Here is an 18,718-nt window from a genome sequence, read left to right as displayed (position 1 = left end):
GCACACAATGTTATATTTTTGTTTGTGGACTTGGTTGAACTGAGAGTTTGTGTGTGTGAGACAGTGCACACAATGTTAATTGTTGAAAATAACTGGCCTGTGGTCTTAGTACTCCTTCCATCCATCCATCTTCAACCGATTATCCTTAGTCGGGTCGCGGGGGCTAGGAGTCAATTTCTGTCATTATCATGTTGGTGTGTGACATTTACAATGAATCTGGCTGAGCAGAGGTCTGTGTGTGTGTGTGTGTGAGGAAGGGATGGGGTGATGTTCATGTGTGCCCATGTGTATGACGTGGCTCTTTGCAGTAACACAGTAAAAAAAGTGGCTCTTAGTCTCTGACTGGTTGGCCACCCCTGCCATAGACAATACACTGTACACCATACACCATAGACCGTACACCATAGACCATACACCATAGACCATACACCATAGACCGTACACCATAGACCGTACACCATAGACCATAGACTGTACACTATAGACCATAGACCGTACACCGCCGCCTACTTCGACGACAGATTATCCGCAGGGACCCCTGCACGCAGCAGGGTGTGACCACAGTGCTCCAGTCCCTGATGTGCAGTGGCCTCTTCCAGCAGCAGAATGCTTCCTGCCACACCTGCAAAACTGTTCAGGAAGGTTCTGAGGAACGTGACAGAGTCCAAGGTGTTGACTTGGCCTCCAAATTCCAAATTCCCCAGATCTCGATCCCACGGAGCACCTGTGGGATGGGCTGGAACAACAAGCCCGATCCATGGGGGCCCCTATAGATCCATTGCACTTGCAGGACTTTAAGGATCTGCTGCTAACGTCTTGGTGCCAGATACCACAGGACAATTTCAGAGTCCGGTGGAGTCCATGCTTCCACCTCACAGCTGTTTTGGGGGCACCAGGAGGAGCTACACAGCATTGGGCCGGTGGTTTAATGTTGTGGCTGATTGGTGTATATTTTTTAGATATATTTGAGTGACTTCTCACCCGTCTGAAGGAGACGACGTAGAACGTGTCCTCCCTACGGTCGATGGCATCCAGGAAGTCGCTGTAGGTCACTTCTGGCCCAGAACGCACCTGCAGCTGGCTGTACGCACAGTATTACTACAGTATTAGTACTACACATCACTACTGTTAATACTACTATAGTACACACCACAGTGTTATTATTAATTTTATTATTATTATTATTATTATTATGTTTACTGTATTAATCCCTCCTGGGGAAATTAGTTAATTGAATACTTTATTACTGTAAATACTTTCCATAATATCCTTTTCAGTACGTTCAATATTAACGGCCTCAAAGGCTCTGTCCACCCTGTAGCCACGTACTACGTGCTAAAGAAGGCTCTGCGACCCCTACCTCTCCAGGGAGCGGTGCGCCTGGATGGGCAGATATCTGGAGAAGTTGGTTTTCCTCAGCTGAGCTTTCTGCACAAAAGGAAGAAAGGAGAGAAGACGAGATTTAAGAACCAAATTTAACAGAGGGTCTTGGTCACCACCTCAGAAAAAGGAAGAGAGAAAAGTGGCAAAATAAATAAATGAATAAAAAGAAGACAGCTAGACAGACAGGACAAGAAGAGGAGAAGTGATGCCCCCCTCCCACCTGGGCGATCTTGGCTTTTTTGATGATCTTGGGTTTTCCTCCAGATTTCTTCCTGTCGATTTGGTGCCGATGGACCCAGCCCCGCAGCTCGTCAGCCAGCCTGGGAAACAAACAAACAAACAAACAAGCAAACGAACAAATAAGCAAACTGACAAACTGTTTCAAGACACGCGCAGCTCCTGTTCTCTGAAGGCCGTCACAGACGAAAGCAAAAAGGAAACCCCCCCCTTGGTGGTCCAGCAAAGACTTCCCGAGAAAATATTTACAAAAACATGGTTGGTTTGTCGAGGGGTGTGGGTCTGGGGGCTCTCGGCTTCCCTCTGGATTTGGGGTTCTCCTGCCGCTGGCTGCGGCGCTTTGGGCTAGGAATGTTCTTGCGGCCTCGGGGCGCCTGCAGGGCTTGTGGGGCGGCTGCGGAGCCGTTCTGCCGCTCAGAGCATTCATTGTGGAACGATCCTGCGTGCACGCCCACGCCCACGCACACACACAGGTCGACACCCACACACACCCACATCCACCCACCCACACAAAGCGTCTGCCTCACTCACCCCCTTGAACACCTCTTGATTACGTCTCTTTTCTTCTCCTTTATGAATACAGTTGTCACAGGAAGAGGCCACGTGCCACAATTGCTCCAATTTTCCTTGCTGTGAATTGGTTTTGTCAAATCCTCGCTGTTGCTTGTTCCGAGGTTCCACTCGTTTGGGGATAAGGCCACGTCCACGTCCACGTCTCTTGGAGAAGCAATGATTATTAGTCTAGTTGACCAGTCAAACTATGATGAAGCTGTCCTTGGAGTTTAACGATTATTAAAGATTGGGGCTGCAGGTTGAGAACTTGCAGATTAACTCCGTCTCGGATGCAATGGCATCAAATACCCCGTGTTGCACGGCCGGCCGGCGACAGCACAAGTTCAACCTAAATTAAATTCACATATCGGCTGATAGGCAACGGCTTGAGGCAGGATCTTTCTTTCTGAACTTTCGAAACAAAGTGCAGGTGCCACTTTGCGCGTTCGCTTTTCATTTCCCTCTCCCCCCTCCTCCCAAACGCAAGTCGTCTCGCGAGGTTTGGTCGAGTATCACCGGCGCAGCCGCGTTCCGCACCACGACGTCAGGGCGCTACGGCGACATCGCAGCAACCAGGGCGTCATGGCAAACCAGAGGGTGGCTCCCCCACCCCCCCCCGGATGGAAAAGGCTCTGGTTGGCTACTTTGTTTTACTACCGACTCCTCCAAGGGAGCATCCGAAAAGTATTTCACGGAACAAATCCAGTCCAATGCAGCAATTGAATATTTCAACTCCTCTTGAACTTGCAGTATTGTACAGAACTTTTTATGTCTAAAAACATTGAAAACTGAAATACAATGGTCTTATTATACACGTTAAAAATACAATTTCAATCAATAGTAAAATATTTTTTGACCAGTGTTTTATTTTAAAAGTGAACAAAAATATAAATAAATAAATTTGTGAGTGGAAAGCGGATTCAGAACTTCCAAACAACGCATCGACAGGTGGCACTGAATCGCATGGGACGACTGAGCCTCAGACATGTCTAAGTGCTGAGATCTCCCTCACCGCAGAGACTCGGAGCGGTTGAACGTTCGGCAGTCGGAGGAGGTGAAGTAGCGATCGATGTCCTGCAGAACCAGATCCTTGATGTCGCTGAAGACGTCTGAGAGGTTCCTGGACAAGATGGAGGTTTGAGCATGAAAGGCTTGTTTATAAAGTCATAACCTGTAATAATAATAATTATTATTATTATTATTATTATTATAATAATAACAACAACAAGACCAATAACAACAATAATAACAATAAAAATCATCATGGTAATAATAAATATAACACATAACAAAAACAGACTTTCACAGATCTTTTGTGCTTAGCATGCACTTGGTGCAGGTACCTGAAGTGGTAGGACTCCGCCTCTCTCTCCGTCTCCACCCTCTTCCACCTCTCCTCGCCCTCCTCCTCCGTCTCCGTCCGGTCCTCCTCTCTGCTGGGGGGTGGCGGGGGCTCCATCTCCAGCAGCCTCCTTCCTGTGTAGGGCCCCGCCCCTTCCTGTAGGACCGTCGACAGCTTCCTATCCGTAATGCTGTAAGTGGGAGGGGCCAATGAGATTTAAAAATCAGACGGGAAGTTACAAAACAAGCCCTACTTCCTGGAAAACTGTTTCCTCCGCACCTCCTCCATCCTTTTAATAAGTTGTTGTAATAGTGGAGTTTTCTGCTAGCATCACAAGGCTGGACTATAGTTGTTACACTAACATCACTACCCTGTTGCCACAGTACAACTAGCCTGTTGCCATAGTACCACTAGTCTGTTGCCACAGTACAACTAGCCTGTTGCCATAGCACCACTAGCTGGTTGCCACAGTACCACTAGCCGGTTGCCATAGTACCACTAGTCTGTTGCCACAGTACAACTAGCCTGTTGCCATAGCACCACTAGCTGGTTGCCACAGTACCACTAGCCGGTTGCCATAGTACCACTAGCCTGTTGCCAAAGCGCCACTAGCCTGTTGCCATAGCGCCACTAGCCTGTTGCCATAGCGCCACTAGCCTGTTGCCATAGCGCCACTAGCCTGTTGCCACAGTACCACTAGCCTGTTGCAAAAGCATCACTAGCCTGTTGTCATAGGGCCACTACCCTGTTGCCATAGCGCCATTACCCCGTTGTCATAGTACCACTAGCCTGTTGCCATAGCATCACGAGAGTAGAGTGAAGTTGTGGAGTTACCTGACGGGTCCGAAGCTGAAGGTCATGAACAGCAGGACGGCCATGACGCACACCGCCCTCTTGTTGTTGGAGTCGCTGCCCTACAGCACAGGAAAACTTTATTTACACAGCCTTCATTCACAGTACAGTCTCAACGGCTTCACAAGCTCCACAAGCTCATTTCACACAAACACAAAAGTCAACAGAATTCCCTGGTTCGAACCCCGGAGAACCGCGGGTCGTCTCCGGTTCGATCCCCAATAATTGGAAGATCCCCGGTCGGATTCCTGGCTCCTCCTCGTAGCGTGCTGAAGTGTCCTTGAGCAAGACACTTTCACCCCTAACTGCGAACCGGGCGCCGCTATGTGGCAGCCCACCACTCCTCTTACCGACACGTAAGACACCAGGGTGGGTCAAATACAGAGAGGGATCAATAAAGTTAACAAACAAACATAACTTAACAAACAAACAAAAATACTTATATATTGCATCTTATACATTATTACCCCCCCCCCCCTCCTTCCTCACCTCCTTCCCAGCCTCCTCCCTCCCTCCTCCCTCACCTCCTTCCCGGCCTCCTCCCTCCCCCCTCCCTCACCTCCTTCCCGGCCTCCTCCCTCCCTCCTCCCTCCCTCCCCTCCTTCCCGGCCTCCTCCCTCCCTCCTCCCTCACCTCCTTCCCTCCCTCCTCCCTCACCTCCTTCCCGGCCTCCTCCCTCCCTCACCTCCTTCCCGGCCTCCTCCCTCACCTCCTTCCCGGCCTCCTCCCTCCCTCCTCCCTCCTCCCTGGCCTCCTCCCTCCCTGCCTGGCCTCCTCCCTCCCTCCCCTCCTTCCCGGCCTCCTCCCTCTCCTCCCTCCCCGGCCTTCTCCCTCTCCTCCCTCCCCTCCTTCCCTCCTTGATACAGAATGCGGCGGCGCGACTGGTGTTCAACCAGCCAAAGAGGGCACATGTCACTCCGCTGCTCATTGAGCTCCACTGGTTACCATCAAGTTCAAGTCTCTGATGCTGGCCTACAGAGTGATTGCTGGGAATGCTCCACCTACTTAAATGCTCTTGTAAAAGCACATGTTGCCCCCCGGATGCTGCGCTCGTCAAATGAGCGTGGCCTGGCTCTGCCGGCCATACAGCCACGGCAATCCAGGCTATTCTCATTTGTAGTTCCACGTTGGTGGAACGAGCTGCCAAAAATGACCAGAGCAGGGACCTCCCTCTCTGTCTTTAAGAAGCACTTGAAGACCCAGCTCTTCAGTGAGTACCTCCTCTCCTAACCTACAAGTACTTAGCACTACCTTGCAGTATTTATTGTTACACTAATGTTGTTGTTACGCTAATGTCTCTGTCGCAATGTAGCTTGAATGTTATTCTCCCTTGTAAGTCGCTTTGGATAAAAGCGTCTGATAAATGACTAAATGTAAATGTAAATGTTCCCGGCCTCCTCCCTCCCCTCCTTCCCGGCCTCCTCCCTCCCCTCCTTCCCGGCCTCCTCCCTCCCCTCCTTCCCGGCCTCCTCCCTCACCTCCTTCCCGGCCAGCCTCAGCCTGAGGCTCTGGTTCTCCTTGCGTAGGCGCTGGTTCTCCTCCTGGGCCTGGTGGAGCTGGGCCTCCAGGTTCTGCAGGTATTCCTTCTTCTTCTTCCTGGACTGACACGCCGACTCGCGGTTCTTAATCATCCGCTGCTGCCGCTTCAGCACCTTCATCTGGACAGGAAACACAGCATTTCAAAACAACAACAACAGTATGGATAGCATTTCAAAATAAAAGTATGGATAGGATTTCAAAATAACAGTATGGCTTGCATTTCAAAATAACAATATCAATAGGATTTCAAAGTAACAGTATCTGTTATTGTGAAATAACACTGTTGATCTTTGTTCTACATAGTAGTCATTTCAAAATAACCATCTTAATAACATCCTAATGTATTGAATTATGACTCCCGTATCTTAAACACCAGCATTTCTATGATATATAATATTCTAGCTGCAGCAAACAAAATATAAACTAAATGGGACTTGATTTTCTGTATTGTTTTTCTTTTAGATCTGAATTGTGGAAAACAAATAGCGGCATCAGTGCTAAAGATAGCTCGTTAGCCTGCAAGCTAGCTCGCCAAAACTCCAAAAAGTAGAACAAACCGGAAACTTAAATCCACCGTTTGCTTATCAACTCCATGCGTTTATTTTGTGTAACAAGCATCTTTGCATTAATTCCATTATCTATTCTATTTTTGGGATTGGTCGTTGAGGCGGCCACTCACGTCGATGTCGTTGCAGCTGTTGCCAGGTAAGGGGGCGGTTGCTGGGACGATGGGTTTGCTGGAGGGCGCCACGGGGGTGTGAGTCACACTGGGAGAAACGGGCTCCATCTTGACGATGGCGGGAGCTGCACTCAGACAAACGGAGGGAGAGAGGACGACTGGAACGAGAGGAAGGGTAGTGAGGGTTGAGGGAAAGGAAGAGAGAGAGAGACAGGGGAGACAGGGAGAGAAAGAGGATAGAGAGAGAGAGACAGGGGAGACAGGGAGAGAAAGAGGATAGAGAGAGAGAGACGGGGGAGACAGGGAGAGAAAGAGGATAGAGAGAGAGAGAGACGGGGGAGACAGGGAGAGAGAGGATAGAGAGAGGGACAGGGGGAGACAGGGAGAGAAAGAGGGTAGAGAGAGAGAGACACGGGGGAGACAGGGAGAGAAAGAGGGTAGAGAGAGAGAGAGACGGGGGAGACGGAGAGAAAGAGGATAGAGAGAGAGAGAGACGGGGGAGACAGGGAGAGAAAGAGGATAGAGAGAGAGAGAGACAGGGGGAGACAGAGAGAGAAAGAGGATAGAGAGAGAGAGACGGGGGAGACAGGGAGAGAAAGAGGATAGAGAGAGAGAGACAGGGGGAGACAGAGAGAGAAAGAGGATAGAGAGAGAGAGACGGGGGAGACAGGGAGAGAAAGAGGATAGAGAGAGAGAGAGACGGGGGAGACAGGGAGAGAGAGGATAGAGAGAGAGACAGGGGGAGACAGGGAGAGAAAGAGGGTAGAGAGAGAGAGAGACGGGGGAGACAGGGAGAGAAAGAGGGTAGAGAGAGAGAGAGAGACGGGGGAGACAGGGAGAGAAAGAGGATAGAGAGAGAGACAGGGGGAGACAGGGAGAGAAAGGATAGAGAGAGAGAGACGGGGGAGACAGGGAGAGAAAGAGGGTAGAGAGAGAGAGACAGGGGGAGACAGAGAGAGAAAGAGGATAGAGAGAGAGAGACGGGGGAGACAGGGAGAGAAAGAGGATAGAGAGAGAGAGAGACGGGGGAGACAGGGAGAGAGAGGATAGAGAGAGAGACAGGGGGAGACAGGGAGAGAAAGAGGGTAGAGAGAGAGAGAGACGGGGGAGACAGGGAGAGAAAGAGGGTAGAGAGAGAGAGAGAGAGACGGGGGAGACAGGGAGAGAAAGAGGATAGAGAGAGAGACAGGGGGAGACAGGGAGAGAAAGGATAGAGAGAGAGAGACGGGGGAGACAGGGAGAGAAAGAGGGTAGAGAGAGAGAAAGACGGGGGGAGACAGGGAGATAAATGGTAGAGAGAGAAAGACGGGGGAGACAGGGAGAGAAAGAGGGTCGAGAGAGAGAGAGACAGACAGAGGGAGAGAAAGAGGGTAGAGAGAGAGAGACGGGGGGAAACAGGGAGAGAAATGGTAGAGAGATGGGGGAGACAGGGAGAGAAAGAGGGTAGAGAGAGAGAGAGAGACGGGGGAGACAGGGAGAGAAAGAGGATAGAGAGAGAGACAGGGGGAGACAGGGAGAGAAAGGATAGAGAGAGAGAGACGGGGGAGACAGGGAGAGAAAGAGGGTAGAGAGAGAGAAAGACGGGGGGAGACAGGGAGAGAGAGGATAGAGAGAGAGACAGGGGGAGACAGGGAGAGAAAGGATAGAGAGAGAAAGACGGGGGGAGACAGGGAGATAAATGGTAGAGAGAGAAAGACGGGGGGAGACAGGGAGAGAAAGAGGGTCGAGAGAGAGAGAGACAGACAGAGGGAGAGAAAGAGGGTAGAGAGAGAGAGACGGGGGGAAACAGGGAGAGAAATGGTAGAGAGATGGGGGAGACAGGGAGAGAAAGAGGGTAGAGAGAGAGAGACGGGGAGAGGGAGAGAAAGAGGGTAGTGAGAGACAGGGGGAGAGAGAGACGGGGGGAGAGAGGGAGAAGGGAGATGCAAGTTGAATGGCTGGGTGGGTACCAGAGGCAGGCACTCAGGGGTTAAGAGCGACAATCTCTTCCCATTTCAAAGGACGGGTTAAAGTTATGATCATAAAGAACGGCAAAATATGCAAACATTTTAACAAGAACCAAAAAAAACAACAACACATTTACATTTACATTTAGTCATTGATCAGACGATTTTATCCAAAGCCACTTACAATTGTTCAAACACCGACGGACGCAGCCATCAGGAGCAATGAGGGGTTAAGTGTCTTGCTCAAGGACACTACAGCATGCTAGCAGGAGGAGCCTGGGATCCAACCAGCAACCTTTACATCACTAGACCACCAGCTCTACCGCCTGAGCTACCATCCCCAACACACTACAAGATAAAAAGCGTAGATATTCTATATACTATACAGATACTATATAGTAATAATACTATATTCCAACTCAGACCCTGACGCTGGGTGTGTGGGCCATCCTACTTCCTGCTTCTCGTCCAATAGGATCGCAGAACAACAGAAAAGCGAGAGGGAGAGAGGGAGAAAGGCGGCGCGCCTTCCCAGGGATTACATAAGAGGGGGTTACGCCAGAGCCTCCCTGTGCCAGGCGAGCTGAAAAGCAGCAAGCGCTGAACTTTACACACAAATAAACCCTTTCACTTTTAACCCCAGGGCGGCTCTGACTGAGGACTTCCATAAATACTTTGTTGAGGCCACTTGAGCTCAACGTTAAAGACTTTTTAAAAAGACGTTCATTACAAACTATTGTTTTTGTTTGGCTTGTCGTCAAAAAAGGAAAGAAAAACCCCAGCAGAAACATGATGGTTTTATATTTTTAAGACCCTTTATTATTAAATTCTAATAATGGTAAAACTTTTTTAGGATCACCCGAGACCTCGTCAGCCTCCCAGTTTACCCACAATGCATTTCTGTGAACCCCACAACCTCTGGAGTCTCTTCTGCATAACCCCCTGATTTCAATGTTTTCTAAAAGACAAGCTGCCAAAAGGAGTTTGTACCCTACAGTTTCCCATCCAACGCCCATCAAATCCTCATCTGCCCCATCTGCCCCACCTAACTCCATCCAACACTCACCTGCCCCATGTAACTCCATCCATCAAGTTCAAGTCTCTGATGCTGGCCTACAGAGTAATTGCTGGGAATGCTCCCACCTACTTAAATCCTCTTGTAAGAGCACATGTAACCCCCCGGATGCTGCGCTCGTCAAATGAGCGTGGCCTGGCTCTGCCGGCCATACAGCCACGGCAATCCAGGCTATTCTCATTTGTAGTTCCACGTTGGTGGAACGAGCTGCCAAAAATGACCAGAGCGGGGACCTCCCTCTCTGTCTTTAAGAAGCACTAAGACCCAGCTCTTCAGTTAGTACCTCCTGTCCTAACCTACAATTACTTAGCACCACCTTGCAGTATTTACTGTTACACTAATGTTGTTGTTACACTAATCTCTGTCGCAATGTAGCTTGAATGTTATTCTCCCTTGTAAGTCGCTTTGGATAAAAGCGTCTTATAAATGAGTAAATGTAAATGTAATGTGTAAATGTAATGTACACTCACCTGCCCCATGTAACTCCATCCAACACTCACCTGCCCCATGTAACTCCATCCAACTCTCACCTGCCCCATGTAACCCCCATCCATCCCATGTAACCCCCTGTAAGCCCATCCCATCTAACCCCATCAAACCTTCACCTGCACCATGTAACCCCATGTAACCCCATCCACCCCATCAAACCCGCATCCACCCCATCTTACCCCTAACGACTCCATCTAACCCCCATCCACTCGAACACCAACCTATGGCATCCAACCCCGAAATAAACCCTATTCACCCCGATCTACAGTTACCCCCCATCGACTCCATCTAAGCCCCATCGACTCACCGGGCCGGCTGTGGTCCATGGCAGGGAGGCCCTGCAGGATGAGGGTTTTTCCCGGGGCGGGGCTCTGGGGGACGGGCAGCGTGGTCACACACAGCGGTCTGGGCTGGATGGGGGGCTTGGAGCTCAGAATGCTGCTGGCCTTCATGGTGGCCGGACTGGACAGGACTGGAGGGGGAGACATTTAAGGATCCAAATCATTCCTTTCAATCTTTTATTTCTCTCAAATGATCGGTCCTGGGTCACCCTTGAACGACTCTGGCCCCGGTACCTGCGGCCTGGGCGTCCAGAACCCCGATGAGGCCCGGGGTCTGTCCGGGCGCCTGGCTCTGTGGCTGGGGGACGACGGCGGTGGAGGCCACGGTGACCTCCATGGAGCCCAGAGGGGGCGACAGCACGTCTCCATACATGTAGGGGGGCGTAGGGGGGTTTTCACCCTTCACATGGACCTGCACAACAATAGAGGTAATATTGATAATGAAGAGAGCTGCAGGCAGCAATGCGCCGGGTCCGGTTTACAGTAGCTGAACATGTACCACGCTGTTAACAATTACACATTGGGTTTATGCCGGTTTCACCAGACATTTTACACTTTTACCTTCGGCTTTGACACCAAATCCTCTGTCATTGTCTTGTGTAACCCCAAGGTCTGGAGCCGTCTCTCTCTCCCCACCCCCGTCCCGTCAAAAGAGAAATCTGACTCCGCGTGAAAGGTTAAATTAAAAGCGACTCCAACAACAGCCAGCACCGCCAGATGAATCCACCTGTGACGTCACCAATCATGTCAACTCGCTGTCATAGTTGAGAGAGGGAGCCGCGCGCAGCTGGCACCGCGTGATAAATGGATATTTGCCATCATTTTTTTTGGTGTTAAAAAAATGTATATACACAGATACACACATACATACAAAATTCCCTTTCGTCCATGAGACACCCCAGGGAAGACATCCGGGATCCCATCCCGCGTCGCGGGATGGGAACGATTCTGAGCGACGAAGCTCGGACTTACTTTACATTTAGACATTTAGCAGGCGCTTTTATCCAAAGCCACTTACAATTATTCAAACAGCGACGGACGCAGCCATCAGGAGCAATGAGGGGTTAAGTGTCTTGCTCAAGGACACTACAGCATGCTAGCAGGAGGAGCCTGGGATCCAACCAGCAACCTTTAGATTACTAGATGATCAGCTCTACCTCCTGAGCTACCACCCCCCTTTAACTTTGAATGTTGATGTCTCAAAGCGGCCCGCTCCCGAAACGAATCAACTCACGACAGTTTTTCACTCATTCCTGCTACAAATGCACATCGATGTTGACCAAACTCGAACGACAAGACGTCTGAGGGTCCCGGCTCTAACGAGACCTCAACCATGTCTGTGGGTCCTGCTGTTGATATAAGCATTATTTATATAGCACCTATTCACAGCATGAAGCACAAAGTCCTTTACATTAATAGAACACAATCAAATAATAATAAAAGGTAATAATAAAATTGTAATCATTATTATAGATAGAATATATAAAATGAAATGAATAATAATATATATACAATTAAGTAATTAATACAATGAATATATTAATTCATATATATAATAATAATAATAATAATAATAATAATAATAATAATAATAATAATAATAAGTATATTAATAGCTACACCCATCAGCCACAACATTAAAACCACCACAAAGAACACTGATATTGTGGAGCTCCCCCTCGTTCCCCTCCTAACAGCTGTGACGTTAGCAGATCCTCTAAGTCCTGGAAGTTGGAGGTGGGGCCCCCATGGATCGGGCTTGTTGTTCCAGCACATCCAACAGATGCTCCGTCAGATCGGACCCTAAGCCCGCCCATCCACATGATGTAGAAGAAAAGGTGATTCATCAGACCTCCACCTTCTTCCATGGCTCCATGGTACAGTTGTGACGCTCACGTGTCCATTGTAGGAGCTTTCAGGGGTGGACAGGGGTCAGCATGGACACTGTGAGCTCCCATACGCAGCAAGCTGCCATGCACTGTGTGTTCTACACCTTTCTATTCCAGCAACATTCACTGTTTCAACACTTTGTGCTGCAGTAGTTCTTCTGTGGGATCGAACCAGACGGACTAGACTTCACTCCCCACGTGCATCAATGAGCCTTGGGCCCCGTGACCCTGTGGCCGGTTCACCAGTCGTCCTTCCTTGGACACTTTTGGTAGCTAGTAACCACTGCATAGTGTTGTTCCAAGTCGTCTATTATAAAACAGACAAGTCCCCAAACTGGAGCTATAAAATAAGAGATAAACCAAAGTGACTTCATATCCGGCCCCGGATCCTTTTCCGGGTCTACTGACCCACATCCTCCTCAGAAGTCAATAAACAGTCCATCCGTCCATCCCTCATCCTCATCATCTCTCTCTCCATCGTCGCTATAGAATGTGGTTCGATACAGATCTGGGTAACGGAGACACTCCGACACACTGTTCAGCCCCAGGAATCACTGCAACGTACACACACACACACACACACCTGTGGCTCTGGTGACGACATGGAGCAATCTGATTCCATTGAAGAGGCCGGGGAGGGGGGCTCCGCTTTCACCTGGAACACTGGACACACACACACACACACACACACACACACACACACACACACACACACACACACACACACACACACACACACACACACACACACACACACACACACACACACACACACACACACACACACACTTCTATATTCACATATTTGTGGCTGCATGAATCTGACAGCTCCAGTGAACTTACACATTTCCACCGGGAGAGGCTGTGTGATCTTCATCTCATCTTTTAGCATGGAGCTGTCTGCTAGAGAGAGAGAGAGAGATGGGAAGCACAGGGAGAGACAGACAGACGGAGAGAGACAGAGCGAGAGAGACAGACAGAGAGAAGGAAAGAGAGAACCGCTTGTTAAAACCATGGCAGCTCCAGTAGTTGATATGGTGTCAGTTAAAGAAGTTGTTGAAGCATCGAGCATCCTCACCTGACAGGAGGCTGTCGTCCAGGTGTTGCCATGGAGACGTGCGGTTGTCGGGGTCCAGTGTCAGCATGAGGTCGTTGTCCAGCTGCCGTGGGAAGAGGGCGGAGGGAGGAAGGAGGGAGAGAGAGGGTGGAGTATTGTCTGAATATCTCTTTAGTGTCAGAAACATGAAGCAGAGACCGATCCTGAAGTACTGGCTCAGTGAGCACAGTCCAGAGACTGAGAAAGAAAGAAAACAGACAACTTGACTGCCTAAAGTGTAAGACAGGCGTGGTCAGTGTAAGACAGGCGTGGTCAGTGTAAGACAGGTGTGGTCAGTGTAAGACAGGTGTGGTCAGTGTAAGACAGGTGTGGTCAGTGTGAGACATTTGTTTTATAAATTCAGCTCAATATGAGCATCATTCACCTACTTGTCAATGTTATTGAAAATACAGGTACTCCTCACTTAACGAAACACACACACACACACACACACACACACACACACACACACACACACACACACACACACACACACACACACACACACACACACACACACACACACACACACACCTCTCTTAACAAGTTCTGTTCCTACAACCAGGTTGTCAAGTGAATTGGTCGATAAGCAAGGACCTGTGTTATTTCACAGTAAGGGGGCGTGGCTGGTATATATAGTATATATACTATATATTGTGGATATAGTGTATAAAGTATATGTAGTCCATATAGTGTATATAGTATACATAGTGTATATAGTATATAAAGTGGATATAGTGGATATAGTGAATAAAGTACATGTAGTGTATATAGTGTATACAGTCTATATAGTATACATAGTGTAAATCGTATATATAGTGTCTATAAAGTGTATATAGTATCTACAGTGTAAATAGTACATATATAGTATATAAAGGGTGATGAGATGCTTAGTATTATACACAGTGAACAATACAGACTGGTGGTTAGACAGGTAGGTGGTTAAGTGAGGAGTGGTTGTTGTTGTTGTGGTTGTTGTTGTTGTTGTTGTGGTTGTATGATACTGGTTGTCACTGTTATTATTATTATTATGGGGTTGATCTGTTGTTATTGTCTCTAATGTTGTTGTTGTTGTTGAGTGCTACCTGCCCTCTAGCTCCGGAAACACTGTTGTAACAACTGTCATCAAAATAAAGATGAATGGAAGGGAAGAGAGAGAGACAGGGAGAGAGAGAGAGCGACAGAGGCAGAGAGAGACAGACATCCAGTCCAGTCAGGAAGGAAGGAACGTACCGCTCTGTGGTACTTCATCCCTCTGCTGCTCTCTCCATCCTCTCCATCCTCCATCGTCTCCCAGCGGTACAAGCAGGCATCTGAGGGGCGGAGACAGGTCAAGTTGTCACACTGGCAGAGTACTACCCAGTACACTGTCATGCTGACAGAGTACTACCCAGTACACTGTCATGCTGACAGAGTACTACCGAGTACACCCACACCACATGGCCACCGGCATACTCTGCGTGCCAAACCAGCATGTGCTACGTCTGCACGGGACGACGTGCTACGCCCGGTGAGAGGATGCAGCCTGCCAACGCTGCGCGCTGAGCGTATCCCACAATGCACCGCGAGGGCAGCCTGGAGGCCAGTGGAGCCCTGATAGGCCAGCCTTCATCCTCCATCCTGATTGGCTGGGGGGGCGCTACCATCGCCACACAACAACTGAGGACTTGCAGACTAATTCATCTTTTTTTGTTTTTACAACTCGCATTGGTGTTTATTACGATGTTTGATGTTTTGTCTCCTGAAAAAGTATGATTAAGTAAAATTGCGCAGGTTAAGCATTTAAAATCTGACAGTGTAGGTTGAAGTGATAGTAGTGTCATGCTGTGTGTGTGTGTGTGTGTGTGTGTGTGTGTGTGTGTGTGTGTGTGTGTGAACGCGACAGAACATTTGGGAAGCAGGAAACGGAGGCTCCCCATCTCGTCCACTTCCTGTTCAGGGCACATGCGAATCGTTTCCGCCCGGTGGCCCCCGGCGGCAGAGCAACCGGTGTCGGACAGAGAACAAGCGACACCCGCCGCCGGCCGGCGGGGGAGCCTCCGCTCTGACGTCCGGCGGCGAAGACGCCCTTGGGGCCCCGAAGCCAAACAAAAAGAGGAAGACACTCGTGTGACTTCTCCTTACAGACGGCACGGACCCAACGCCCGCCGGCGCTGCTCTGACCCGGCCGCGCCAGGAAGCCCCCTCCCGGCTCCGCCGTCTCCACCATCCCACCGGATCTCGGAAACGGCGACGGGCGATGTGGGTACGAAAGTCGCGACCCCCCCCCCCCCGGGGCTCCTCAGAAAAAAGCGACACCGCCGGCACCACGTTGAACCGGACGACATTTAGACAAAAGAACAACGTGTTTCATTCGACGCGCAGCGCGTTCGACCCCCAAGCCACCTCCACGCCGCGGCTCCCTGCTACACCGTCACCCCGGTTGAACAGTCAGAATGGAATGAGATGAAACGTGAGGACTGGGGATGTCGGAGGGAGGTGGAGGTCTTTCAGGATGAAGCAGACAGTTCGATGCCCTAAAGGACAGACACACCCAACAGCACGGGTCACATTTCCATCCACACTAAATAAATAACAGCAACTTTGGTTGCTGGATCCAGGTGGACTGGGGTTGTTTTTCAGGTTTTTGTTTTTTTAGGAAATTGACATTAGCTTAGCATGGCGTTATTTATGCATGCACACACACACTCTTTCCCAACTCAACTGATGGAAACAGTTATTATAAATTTGCTGATTGTAGCTCAGACTTTTCACAACAGTGATTATTTGGAGGCAAACTCATGAGCGATGCTATTTGAGCAGCAGACAAACTTGGTTTGAGGATCATCACGGTTCCCGGTAAGAGGCCCCCGGCCTCCAGAGAACAAGCACGACGGACTGAAACCAGCGCAGCGTCAACCGGCTCCAACGTTCCAATGCCCACGCACTTTGGTCCAATGTGTCCGGCCCAGCCTGGCTCCGCACCACATCACAGCAGTTTGCTATCGGACCACACCAATGAAAGAGTGAACAGGTGAATAGATGAACGGGTGGCTTCTTCAAACCGGGACTCAAGACAAGTGAAGGTGTGTTTTCTTGTCACATCCCGCTCCAGGCCTCCAGCACCCACCTCCTCCTGCAGCGTCCTCATACCCACCTACCTCCCCCAACCCCCACAGGCTGTTTTTAACATAATACTTTTACTGTTCAAGAAATTGCACGTCAGAATAGCCTGACGTGCGTGGATCGCTAGAGAAGCACGACAACGTGCAGGACGCGGCCGTCGAGGTGGGGGGGGCGACGCTCTGCTCCGACCCCCGTGTCTTCGGGGACCTCTGACCTTTACTCCAGCACGGCCCAAAGTAAACGTGCACACTTTTTTTTTTTTTACTCCACCCTATTCCTGTCACTTTAGTTGAAATAAATAAATAAATAAATAAATCGGGGACTGGATCGTTCGTTGGGTGCGTGACATCAGCCATGGTGTTTTATGGGACATTATGGTCTGCATTTGCATGAGCGCCGCCGTCAGCAGCGCTCACTGCGTGCGACCCGTACTTTTATACGAGCAACTTCAGCGACTCATGCCCTTTATAACAACAACAACAATATTATTAATAACCGTAACAATAATAATTAATAATAATAACAACAACAACAATAATATTATTAATAACCGTAACAATAATAATTAATAATAATAACAACAACAACAACAACGGCGTGGACGCGCACCGGGCATTCACACCCCTCACCCTCTTGCGCGTTCACGCGAGCCCCCCGAGAGCCGCGGTGCGACGTCGGTCGGTGTCCGGTCCGGGGACACCGGGAGAGGGCGCGGAAGGGGAAGGCGGCGGGGGTTCTTACCCCAGTCCTCGTTGGTCAGCAGGTTGTCCGCCAGGAACCTGCTGTCCAGGTCGCACAGCAGCTCCGCGCTCATCCCCCACCAGGGGCGTGTTTGTCCGGGGGAAGCGGCCGGAAAAGGGTCGGAAACGCGGCTGGAGTTCAACCGAGGCGCCGGCGGAAACGTCCCGTTGTTTATTCGATTTGATTGTTTTGATTTGATTCGATTTGATTGATTGATTCGATTGGAATCGACTCGCGGCTGCCTGGCCTCGTGACGCGGCGTCGCGGATGACGGACGAGGAAGTGTCTTTTCCTTTCGTTTGCCGGAAGTCTCCGCCCACCCGGCTGGCGCGACGTCCAATCGGGAGCCCGTTGGCGCCTGACCGACGGCTCCGTCGACCAATCGGGCTCTGGCGAAGCGCGCGATTGGTCGGAGCGCGGCCAATCGCGGCCCGCGCTGCGGCGATATGTTGTTTTTTTTGTTGTTGTTTTTTTTTTGGTTTTTTTTTTCCGTTTAAGACGATTCGGCCCAATCGGTGAGCGCCATTTTGATTGACGGGAAGTCCGACAAGTAGGCGTCGAGACAAACCGGACTCGACGGAGACGTGTCTGTGTCTGTGTCTGTGTCTGTGTCTGTGTCTGTGTCTCTGTCTGTGTCTGTGTCTGTGTCTGTGTCTGTGTCTGTGTCTGTGTCTCTGTCTCTGTCTCTGTCTCTGTCTGTGTCTGTGTCTCTGTCTCTGTCTCTGTCTCTGTCTCTGTCTCTGTCTGTGTCTGTGTCTCTGTCTCTGTCTCTGTCTCTGTCTGTGTCTGTGTCTCTGTCTGTGTCTGTGTCTGTGTCTCTGTCTCTGTCTCTGTCTCTGTCTCTGTCTGTGTCTCTGTCTCTGTCTCTGTCTCTGTCTGTGTCTGTGTCTCTGTCTCTGTCTCTGTCTGTGTCTGTGTTTGTGTCTCTGTCTCTGTCTGTGTCTGTGTTTGTGTCTCTGTCTGTGTCTGTGTCTGTGTCTCTGTCTCTGTCTCTGTCTGTGTCTCTGTCTGTGTCTGTGTTTGTGTCTCTGTCTCTGTCTCTGTCTGTGTCTCTGTCTCTGTCTCTGTCTCTGTCTGTGTTTGTGTCTCTGTCTCTGTCTGTGTCTCTGTCTGTGTTTGTGTCTCTGTCTCTGTCTCTGTCTGTGTTTGTGTCTCTGTCTCTGTCTCTGTCTGTGTCTCTGTCTCTGTCTCTGTCTCTGTCTGTGTTTGTGTCTCTGTCTCTGTCTGTGTCTGTGTCTGTGTTTGTGTCTCTGTCTCTGTCTGTGTCTGTGTCTGTGTTTGTGTCTCTGTCTCTGTCTCTGTCTCTGTCTGTGTCTCTGTCTCTGTCTCTGTCTCTGTCTGTGTTTGTGTCTCTGTCTCTGTCTGTGTCTGTGTCTGTGTCTGTGTCTCTGTCTCTGTCTCTGTCTCTGTCTCTGTCTCTGTCTGTGTTTGTGTTTGTGTTTGTGTCTGTGT

The 18,718-nt window shown here is 49.8% G+C and overlaps 1 protein-coding gene across 3 annotated transcripts in view; it reads right to left on the bottom strand.

Annotated features, from left to right (window-relative positions):
- Nucleotides 1-17,445, bottom strand: part of atf6b (activating transcription factor 6 beta) — a 24,345-nt gene extending 6,900 nt beyond the window's left edge. Inside the window, exons 1-15 of one of the 3 annotated variants that reach the window (XM_080012886.1) lie at nt 17,267-17,445; nt 14,654-14,733; nt 13,403-13,484; nt 13,168-13,227; nt 12,908-12,987; nt 10,670-10,847; nt 10,402-10,566; nt 6,585-6,742; nt 5,845-6,024; nt 4,349-4,428; nt 3,516-3,704; nt 3,185-3,292; nt 1,604-1,703; nt 1,361-1,428; nt 982-1,081 (exon numbers count right to left, since the gene is read on the bottom strand). In XM_080012886.1, coding sequence (XP_079869012.1) covers nt 982-1,081; nt 1,361-1,428; nt 1,604-1,703; nt 3,185-3,292; nt 3,516-3,704; nt 4,349-4,428; nt 5,845-6,024; nt 6,585-6,742; nt 10,402-10,566; nt 10,670-10,847; nt 12,908-12,987; nt 13,168-13,227; nt 13,403-13,484; nt 14,654-14,733; nt 17,267-17,339 — 1,701 coding nt within the window. In that variant the 5' untranslated portion in view covers nt 17,340-17,445. The remainder of the gene's footprint in view (nt 1-981; nt 1,082-1,360; nt 1,429-1,603; nt 1,704-3,184; nt 3,293-3,515; nt 3,705-4,348; nt 4,429-5,844; nt 6,025-6,584; nt 6,743-10,401; nt 10,567-10,669; nt 10,848-12,907; nt 12,988-13,167; nt 13,228-13,402; nt 13,485-14,653; nt 14,734-17,266) is intronic. The other 2 variants (XM_080012887.1, XM_080012888.1) reach the window with 2 other exon arrangements.
- Nucleotides 17,446-18,718: the final 1,273 nt, after the last annotated feature.

Source organism: Zeus faber, assembly GCF_960531495.2.
Source record: "Zeus faber genome assembly, chromosome: 1".
In the NCBI taxonomy this organism is placed as follows: Eukaryota; Metazoa; Chordata; class Actinopteri; order Zeiformes; family Zeidae; genus Zeus; species Zeus faber.
This window is presented reverse-complemented; position numbering and strand designations above follow the sequence as displayed.